Here is a 10236-nt window from a genome sequence, read left to right on the forward strand (position 1 = left end):
TTGTTTGTCGTCGGTTTGCCGTGAGGAATGAAATTCCCCGCACGCGCACCAGTGCAGGACTGGCTACCGCGCTTTTCTGGTGATAAGTCCATAGTCAAGTCACAAGTGACAAGTGGTTGAAGTACTCTGTAGCTCAAGTTTTTCTGCGGAGTATCCTAACTGTTGATTTTCGTTTGGACTTTGATTTGCATCTGAAAGGCGAGAAATATTGAATATTTACCAATTGGTGTAGAATGCCGACATCCAGATCGTATTCGAGTGCTTCGGAAAAAGATAACGACAAGGAAACTGAACGGGAGGAAAAGCTGGTGGAAAACGTGGAGCGTTTTCTTGAGGATGAATCACCGAACAACCACCAAGCACTGAAAAAGTACCTTTAATACATTTGAAGTATTTTCTCGTTTTGAGTTTTCGGTGGGACGTTTTAGTGAAATTATCGCTCTCAATGAGAAAGAGAAGGAAGTCTTGCGCGAAATTGAAGAAGAGCAGAAGGTAACCGAAGCATTTCAGAGCTTGTGATATTGATTCTTGACGCTAATTTCTCAATGGTGTTTGCTGTTTGAACATCTTATCACTGCTCTTATTTTTTAGATGCGCATGCACATTTTTAGTTTTTAAATACTGCTTAGTGCTTACTGCACAGTAAAGCGATGTTAAATACGGTATGTTTACGATATCACTTCTAACAATTTTGTACTGTTTTTAGGAAAATGAGAATTTGGTGTCAAAATTACGAGCTCTTGAAGCACAGCTTTCGAGCCCAGATGGTAAAGCAAATTAAAGCAAAAATATTTTCATTATTTCCGACTTTCCAGTCAAAATGAGAGTAAATAATTTAGTGATTAACGTTTATGGAACGATGCAATGAACGAGAGTATACATGGATTATTTTGTTATAAAATAGGATATCCATAGACCATAGTTTTATTCTCCTGATATGCTTACCTGGTTTTAGGTATTACTTTATGGCTCCGTTTCCACCAACGATGTATGCGCGATTTTTTGAGAAAGCTGACTGTGGAGCAAAAAGACCAGCTGAAGCAGTAAGTATCTGAGTTTTTTGCGTTCATTTAAAGCTGCATCTCAGTTTATCCCCAATGTGGTTACCATGAGAGTACTTATAATATACTATAAAGTATAGTATAGAGTAAGATCCGAGCATGTTCAGTTGCTGAAAAAAGCAGCGTATTATGGTATTATCCGATCGGCCGGATGGCAGGTTTCATACATAAGTTACCACCGGAGCAGTTGCGCAATCGACGATATCCGCTAGGGTTAACTCATTTTCAGGACGTTTGATCTATTTGCACCCCAGGGGTGCAAATTCGATAATTACGGTATATTTTGGAAGCTCTCTGTGTTGTCGTTATCGAAAAGCGAGCTGTTCTTCTTGTTGCAGTGAACAAGATAAAGAAGTCAAGGAAGTGAAGTACACGAAAGCAGTCTTATTTATTCTATGCCGGCTTCATTCTGTTTTCCTGCCTTCTTCACATTCGCTTACTGAATTTGTCCAAGCTGTGCAGCGGGACAATGAAGAGCTTCTTGGTGGGTTATTGGAGGAGTTTAAGGTGATGGGACATGTCGTGTGAGTGAATGAATCTGCACTGCGTAGATGAAGCTGCGGCTGCTTGAGCAGTATCTTGCGATTACGCTTTTTTGCGCGTTTTTAAACTTATTGAACCTTCGTTGAACCCCTCTAATTTAAAATTCATCTCATCCTCGAAATTCGCAAGATGATCCTTTTGTTGGGGGTTGTCGCGGAATGTGTTTGTAGATTGTATGTCTGGTACTTCAAGAATCTTTCTAGTTGTACGCGCTATTTTCGTTTGCTTGAAACTATCGTTTGCTGTCTGATGTCTGGTTCTACTGGTGGTGATTGGTTTTATGATGCAAAACAACACTGAGACTCCATAAAACAAGATTATTAATTAAAATCGTATGTACAAAATTGTCGCTTGAGAAAGGTTTTAAATCACCAACATGGACAAGTACTGAATCGTAATGCTTGGACAATAAGTGGGAGGCATGTGCCATGAACACAACCCTGACGAATTTCAGTGCACCTGCAACATATACTGCAACCGGGAAATTTCAGTATCTGCTTTTTAGTCGAATTCACAACTGGCTTAGGTATATCAGTAGTCCTTCTGGGTACCAGAGTTTATTGTTCAGATGGATCGCATATTGCCAGTTATTATTTGCGGTTGCTGAGCAGTTTCCATCTTACTTCCGGTCGGGTACGGAACAAGGTCGCTTGCCTGCTTATTCAGAACAGCCTGGTCATTTCCATCGAGCATAGAAACGGGCTGTCCCACATCACCCGAAAACGCCTGCGGTGCTTTTCCGTTAATGAGATTCACGGGTGGGTTAACGTTGCCCGACAGTTTATCGCGGTGGATTTCCTTAGTGGCTTCATATGGTGGAACGGGGCGAATGTCGGGGATACTTTCCGGTGGAATGACCGCCTGCTTGGCGGCTGCTTCCTGGAATGTCTTGAACTGTTGCTCACTCATCCCGGCTAGAATCGATGGTGTTGCGGCATTGCGAATAGCCGTATCTTTGATTAGGTCTGGTGGAGGAAACCCACCGGTAGGATAATCCGCAGGAATCGGTTTTTTCTGGGCAATGGAACTGGAGACCGCGCCTTGTAAAACATTGTATGATGGATTGGGTCCGGAAGGAATATTGGTGTTTGCGGGTAACAGAGGCTTATTCTGATTTGCTACTTGTGGATAAAGTGCATTTGGCTGTTGGGCTTGCGCGACTAGCGTGACCGCGTTCGCAGCTTTCGGCTGTGAATAGTTCTGCAATACATTGGCGGGGATAGCCTTTTGCTGCTGCGCTGCGGCTTTCTGAAAACTGGGAATATTGTTGGCGTAATTGGCGTTAGCGGTGTTGACGAAATTTGTCGCTGGTGGTTGCTGCTCCGGATAAGCATACGCGCTCTGCAGTTGACCGTAACTTGTCGGTTGTTGGTTACTATAAACAGTTTCGGCAGGATTCTGCGGGTTACCCACGGCAATTTGTGGTTGATATCCAACGGCCAAATTGCCTTGGTTGAGCTGCGGTAGCATACCCGAAGGTTGCATGTAAATGCCACCAGCCGCTATCGTTGTCGCATCAATCGGTTCGTCAGCGTAGATCACCTTCTTTTCGTAATCCACCCGGATGGGCGGTGGCGGTTTCAGTGGGGCTAACGTGGCTTCCGGTGGCAAATCGCCGGATTCCGGCGTAACGATGGCCGGATGCGGGGTGGTGGTTACGTTGGCATTACGCTGCCACCAAAACTCTAGCCGGCGTAGAAAAGTGTACACTGTCCGGTGGAATTCATCTGGCTGATCAACAAAAACAGAGGAATGGGCTTCCTCGATCACCCTGACTTGAAAATTCGGAATACTGGACATGGCTTTGGCCACTTGCTTTCCCAAATTATGATCCTTGGATCCATACATTAGTAATACTGGGATCTGGAAAGGAAAACACTGAATTATATATAATCACAAGCAAACCGTAGGCAGATACTGTACTTGGCTGCACATACATAACTGCAGTACAAAAATCAAAGTACAATAATAAAGTACTGCAGTACAATAATTTCAAAGATAAGACTGGTCTTTAAACAAAGTCAATATATTTTAAAAAGGAATAAAAACAAAAAGGGTTACCTTTAGAAGATAGAACTGGTCTTTCGTAAACCTTTCCGGTGCGGTTGGCACTAGTGCGATTAATGCGCTAACGTTATACGGGCGCGCCATGATATAAGGTAGTGCATACTGGCCACCGATGGACGGTGCCACAATGATGGGCTTTGTGATTTTGTGTGCCTGACAGAAATTCTCTATAAACATCACGGCACGATCACCAAAAAGAACAGAACCAGGGGTGTTGCCGAATCCAGGAAGATCAATTGCGGTGGCACGGAAGCCCATTGCCGCTAACGTCTTCGTCGTGTCAACGGTGACCCAACTGTAATTTGGTGGAACACGTTATTTTTTGAATATCCGATTGAAATATGTGTGCGGTGACGTACGTTTCCGAATTGAACCGAGCCCCATGCAACAACAAGACATCACCAAGTTTCTTGGTTTTTGGCACCGACTCTCGGTAGAACACCGTTGTTACCTAGAAGAAATAAAACTCTAACAACTACGAGTAGTACTTATACCGGCGGTTTGCTTTGCATCCGACAAGTTATATTATTTAAGAAAGACATATATCGATGAAAACGCGGAAATTTTAGAATCATGATACAAATTATGAGCCTTTGCGCAGACGTATTAATCATTAATACAATTATGTATCAGTGTATAAACCCCATTTAAAATATGAAATATAGAAGTACACGTAGAAGAATAGCTACTCTAGATTTACCGAATTAACTTTAGTTTATGTAGTTATCTTACGTGCAGCTCTCCATTTGGATATTTCATTTCAACATCTTCTTCACCGGTTTCCACCGGCATTTCTGCCACTTTGGACGCTACCCGATCCGGCATCTCGAGTGGTTCATCCCAGTCGACACCATCCCAGAATCGTGAACTGGTGAACTCAGGCGCTAATTCTATTTCCGGGAAGTCATTCAGTGAGACAGTTGCGGGGTTATTATTCTCTCCATTATTGCCACTGATTTCATTCAGTTCATTTTCTCCTGCACTATTTTCACTTTCCGACGGTGCACTAGGTCTTGCTAATGCGGGATCTCCACGGTATAAATATGAATTTAAAGGTGCTGTAAACATCCACAACGATACACACGATGCGGCTAATATCAGTGTTATCCATTGGGTAGCGCCTTGATAACGTAGACGCCGGTATACGTGTGTTAGAAAAGATACGTGCTTATTGGAAGTCATCCCGCCGTTATCCATGGTGTGGCTACCTGGTGTATCTCAAAACATTTTCTCGGTTAAAAAACCCACAATGTATTCATGCTGTTCTTTATCTTCGGATTTTTAATCTGCAACGTTGATTGCCATGACGTTGCCCAACTGCGTTCACACCGATCATGATATCCCGAACCGGTTTCGCAGCCCTTCGGCAACGAAACGAAGATTCGTGTGTTATCACCTGCATGTGCGAATGAATAGTAATCCTCCACAGTTCAATGATCTCTGTTTACCTGTACAGGTGAAAGATTTTGATTCAAAAATGGGTTCTCGTAAATTATTTAGTTTGTTGCATATTGTTTACTATTTAATTTGGTAATTATTAATTTTAAATATGTGTTAATTTACTGGAAATGCCTCTTTGTATCTACAACATCTTTGTATCTACAGAAAAACCTTTCCTCCAGGCATTCGCGGCACAAGGCCAAATTTAAGCCACCCGGCTTTTCCAGGGGCTTAACCGTCTCGAAAATAAAATCAAAGTTAAAGAAGTACTGTATACAAAATATTATAATATCATTTATATGTGTACATCGCACGCGCGAATGTACAATACAGAGTACAGCAATAGGTAAGCGGAGCTTTTAATTTACATTGAATGCTGATCATTAATCTTTTCTAATTGCTTGATCAATCGTTCCTATACGTAGCATTGATGAAGTCCCCAGCTCAAGTTTCATTAAGTTTACCGAAGTCAACCGAAAAACACTCCAACAGAAAATGTGAGAAAACCGCCAGACACATTCAGTGCATCCGTAGAAGTAATAAAGCAAGCACCTAGATAATTAATGCATAGTTCCAAACCTGAAAATGATCACGCGCGTGCAGAAACGTCATCCTGGAATGATCTATTTATTTCGCAACGACATGTGCTTCTGTTTGAAGCGTTTAGCGCTGACAGTATTCGCGCTGTACCATCTGCGCCGTTCCATATGCGTATTCTGAGTGTTAAGTTGTTAACGTCTTATGGTCGAATCTCGTACTGTATTTGTAATAATTGTGCATTAAATTTAAACGAAAAAATGGCCTTTGGATTTTCTTCCGCTGTCTGACAACGAAAACTTAGAATTATAAAGTTATGATTCTCCAATGGAGTCTGTTATAAGGACTTGTGGTTTCTTTTGGTCAATAGCTGATATTTTCGTTGTCAAGTATAATAATGCCGGTGTCTCTGCCAGTCGGGATCTTCGCTGTTCTAGAACGGTAGCAAATGCAAAAACCGCTTTCAGAATTCTGGTTCCTTTGACCACTGCGTTTGCCTTTTGGGTTCTGCTGATTTATGATCTGATCGATTTTTTTCGCAATAGTTCATGGCTGGCCAATTATCTAAACCAGCAGAACCGCGTCATCACTTTAATGGCGCTATTTCACCCGGCTTTCTGTGTGCTAAGAACATGTCTGACCGTTGTAATCGTATTATGGAAATCAAAAGAGATACGCCAACATCGCCGAAATCTCAAAGTATTTTCTATTTCCTTTGGCATCTCAGATAAAACTATCCTAATAGCAAAAGCATGGCTCCTTTTGCTATGCGTTTTGCTAAACGTAATCGTATGCATACGCGTGGTTTTAGCAACCATTGCTTTGCTGAATAGCAATTTTTGGAAAGTTTATCCATGGGGATTTTTTCATGCGCCACATTGGATTGTGTTCGTTATCTACAGTGTTGGCACAATTTGTGGCGGACTTATCTTTACGTCCATTGTCACCAAGACCTTATCAATGACCACGGGTGTGGTAATATGCTGTCAGAAACTGAACTTCGCTGTTCAAGAACTGTTTGATTTACAGCAAAATTCACTTAATTCCCATGAACCGGAAACGAGTGTTCAGGTCATTGAAGGGCTGCGTAGATGCCGGAATTTGCAAGAAGAGCTGTATAACCTCATAACCGAGCATGAAGACATTTTTAATATGTACTTTTTCACTGTTGTAACCAGTATTAATCTTACATTGTTTTCGGCACTGGCAACTTTGTTTCGGCCAAGAACTACTTCTTTGTCATGGGCAAATTGCCTTTTGGCTTGTGTTTTTGATTTTGTAATTATCTTGATGTTGATCATCATTCCGGCTAGGATACATGAAAAGGTTTGGGTTTACAATTCTACTACCAGTTACATTCACTTCGTATAATTCCACGTGAAGATTTCAAATCCGTTTTATAAATATTACAGAATGCGGTCGATGTCGAGTTGGCGCAAAAACTTCTGTATCGCCTTCAAAGTGGATGTAGATCGTTACCAATACTTTCTCCAGAGCGAATGAATGTAAGTTTTGTAGTTATTTTATAAGCAGTTTTATTCTTCGGCATGCAAAATATTCAATGATTATTCTCCGGTAATATGTAAGGCAAATGCAAAAAAGCTGTAAAAAGTTACCTGTGTCAAAGCATTTGTGAAAACGTTACTGTGGCACAGTCAAAACTGCAAATAATCACGCTAATACCTAATCGGCATTTACTGTTAATGCTGACACTTGCAGTACTAAAATATTTTGCAGTATTTGCTGAACAATGATTATTTAATTTGCCTTCTTCTTAGAGCCAAACTGCGGAGGTTATTTTGATGCAGTTTATCCAGCGCGCGGTTTTTTGTCCTCCAGTTCTAACTGTTGGTGTATGCGTGAATCTTAGCAGAGGATTTCTGGTAACGGTAAGTATTGTAAAAATATGATGATGTACTAATTTTTATGTTGATATACTGGTATTATTATCACAGCTGCAAACCGCGTTGCACCTGGCAGAGTCATAGCCACAGCATTTGTATTCTTATTTTGAGCAAAGTGTAGCATATTTTCTAAAATGTAAATACAGTACATGCAATCGTCGCATGCTGCCAGTATGCTTTTCCATTTTGTTTTCAGTGGTGCTGCATTTTATTTGGATTTATTGGGTTCCTTATTGAAAAATCTGCGGAATTCGAATCCGATAAGGCGGAAGAAGTCGACATTGCTCTCCTCTGTAATTTCACATCCCCTTAAATTTTGTAGTGTTCTCGGTAATTTGCGCCGATGTTAACTAAAAACCAGTTGGAGCTGCATGATATTTTTAAACCGTATTTTTGCCTGCTTGTGATGCAATTTGTACGCCAAAATATTTTTTCCTGTTTGGGTTCAATTCCGCAGACGGTGTTTCTATTTGCTACGATTACAATAATGAGCACTGTGAGAATTTGCTAACTGCCGCAGCTGGAGGTTTTACTTCACGCCCTGCCCAGACTACACGCACAATTACAGCATTGTGAACCGGCTTAATATGTTGATGGATATGCGACCATGTATACTTTCGATTCTGATGCTCATATGACGACTCTTCCAAGAGTTTTTCCCAAGTCTTTCCAAGCAATCAGCCTGAACATAATTTATTACTTATCTTCATGTTATGCTTTCTTTGCGTAGGCAACGACGTTTCTGTCATCCAGCCCGCAAAAATTACGCTACTGCTAATTATAACCCCATCCGCCATGTGATGAAATATGCGTCTATAAAACAGTGCAATAAATATAACGGTTATTTTAGACGGCCGTAAAAGTTTGACACTTGATTATTCATTTCTAAATCGCGCTGTCGCGTGCTAGCTGGGTGTAATAAATATCCACACAAGCGGCTAGAACAACATGTAAATACAACTTTTCGGTAAAATGATCTTCATAATTCCGGTGTGGCACATATTGCGATTATTTTTGTTAATTCCATCCGGGCATTATCCACATGACAGCAGCCAGCGCAAGTCTCACCCAATATGGCGATACTTGCGACTGACATTTCTAGTATTTTTGGTTTTATTCTTAACATTTGTATTTGCGCAGGATTTATTATTATGGGTGTTTAATAAATCACTATGGCTAAAGCTGTTTTCCGGAAACAATCGCATTCTTATGTTATTGGTGCACATCCGAAGCACGGCGGTGTTGGGAAAGAATTGGGCAATAATTATGCTGTTCGTTCTCCGATCGCGTTCTTTACGCGGATACATAGATGGAAATTTTAAAAATTTACTCAATCTTTTCCCGGTCTCCCGACGACGACAACAAATACATCAGATACTGTGCGCCGCGATATTTGTGGTCCCAATTCTCATATCTATGGTCCGGTTAGGTTTCGCGGCCTTCATTGTATACACGAAAGGTGATCCGAATGACAGAATTCCTTTCTATTTCCGGTTTATCAACAAATGGGTGTTATATACCGCCTCGTATATAGCGGAAATTGTTGGCAGTTTACTAGCCTGGTCCATTGTGGTTTTCCTGGCTTCACTTGGAAGAATTCTAAAAGAGTGCTCGGAGCAGTTCAATAAAAAACTGGTTACCTTACGCGACGAGATTCGTATAGTGCATAAAAACGGGCTGAGCAGGAGTGAGTACAAGGAGTTTATACGCAAAGTAGCAGACATCAGGGACAACTATGAACAACTGGTGGATGTTTTTAATGAGCATGAGGGGCTCCTGTCAGCTCAGACTTTTGTGGCGGTTGTTGGATACTTCATGATGACGTTTTCTTCGTTGGCTGGATTTTTTCGTCCTGGAGGTCTTTCGACATTGGGATTTATAATCGCTGCATTGGGTTGTATGATGTATTTCTATCAAATGGCTGTTATTTGCGTCTATCCTATTCGACTGCACGAAGAGGTACGAAAAATAATGGGCCGAAGCAATAAATTAAACTGCCAACGTCCCTTATATATAACACATACATCTATAGTAAGACCTGTATATTCTGACATGTTTATTTACATCGCTTTTATGATATGTTTGCTTCTTCTTTATCTACGCTAGAGTGAAAAGTCAGTGGAAATACTACAACAAATAATTTACTTCCATCAGCGAAGCAGCGGTCATTCAGGAAGGGTTCCGCAGCTATCCGAGGCCACGACAACAGTGGAAGATTTGCATATGCAAATTAAGGATTTTCAGGAGTTATACAGTTTTTTACAGCGGATTTTAACTAAGCCTCTTTCTTTAACTGTGGTGGGTTTCGCTGATCTCAACAGATCGTTCCTCGTGACGGTTAGTATAAACTGCATAATCATTTTGTTGCCCGTTGTCCAAAACGTTTTGTTGTTTTCTGGCCTTTTAAGTGCATGCAGGAACCTATGACGAATTAAGCAAAGCTTTCCCGCGTCAGTCGGCATTTTTGCCGGACGTGGATGGAAGCTTGTTTTGGTTACGATGGTCGCAAAACTGATGCAGCAGTAAATTTGGTTACAGGTGATATAAATTCCTTAATTTTACCTCTGTGTGTAGATTGCCGCTACCGTCATCGGATTCACGCTATTTTTATTGGAACAAGCAGAAGGACAAGAGTATCGTAGTGCGGGCTGCCAAAGTTTCAACAGTTCTGTTTAAGGATGTCC

General features: G+C 41.2%; 4 protein-coding genes across 4 annotated transcripts; 3 read left to right on the plus strand and 1 right to left on the minus strand.

The window, feature by feature from the left end:
• Window positions 1-52: 52 nt before the first annotated feature.
• LOC129601815 (uncharacterized) lies at window positions 53-1930 on the plus strand. The gene is made up of 5 exons (XM_055500720.1): window positions 53-370; window positions 429-492; window positions 707-767; window positions 956-1043; window positions 1400-1930. The coding sequence occupies exons 1-5, from the start codon at window positions 234-236 to the stop codon at window positions 1587-1589; spliced, it is 540 nt and encodes a 179-aa protein (XP_055356695.1). The 5' UTR covers window positions 53-233; the 3' UTR covers window positions 1590-1930.
• On the minus strand, window positions 1876-4955 carry LOC129601814 (uncharacterized). The gene is made up of 4 exons (XM_055500719.1): window positions 4404-4955; window positions 4031-4122; window positions 3666-3966; window positions 1876-3467 (listed from the first exon to the last, which is right to left on the minus strand). The coding sequence occupies exons 1-4, from the start codon at window positions 4866-4868 to the stop codon at window positions 2169-2171; spliced, it is 2157 nt and encodes a 718-aa protein (XP_055356694.1). The 5' UTR covers window positions 4869-4955; the 3' UTR covers window positions 1876-2168.
• An 800-nt stretch (window positions 4956-5755) lies between these two features.
• LOC129601816 (uncharacterized) lies at window positions 5756-8397 on the plus strand. Its single transcript, XM_055500721.1, has 4 exons — window positions 5756-6974; window positions 7061-7153; window positions 7427-7537; window positions 7749-8397. The coding sequence occupies exons 1-4, from the start codon at window positions 5976-5978 to the stop codon at window positions 7863-7865; spliced, it is 1320 nt and encodes a 439-aa protein (XP_055356696.1). The 5' UTR covers window positions 5756-5975; the 3' UTR covers window positions 7866-8397.
• A 25-nt stretch (window positions 8398-8422) lies between these two features.
• On the plus strand, window positions 8423-10236 carry LOC129601817 (uncharacterized). Its single transcript, XM_055500722.1, has 3 exons — window positions 8423-9511; window positions 9659-9889; window positions 10127-10236. Exons 1-3 carry the CDS (start codon window positions 8525-8527, stop codon window positions 10226-10228), a joined length of 1320 nt encoding a protein of 439 aa, XP_055356697.1. The 5' UTR covers window positions 8423-8524; the 3' UTR covers window positions 10229-10236.

This window comes from Paramacrobiotus metropolitanus, unplaced genomic scaffold (genome assembly GCF_019649055.1).
Source record: "Paramacrobiotus metropolitanus isolate TYO unplaced genomic scaffold, Prichtersi_v1.0 Parri_scaffold0000279, whole genome shotgun sequence".
NCBI classification, from domain to species: Eukaryota; Metazoa; Tardigrada; class Eutardigrada; order Parachela; family Macrobiotidae; genus Paramacrobiotus; species Paramacrobiotus metropolitanus.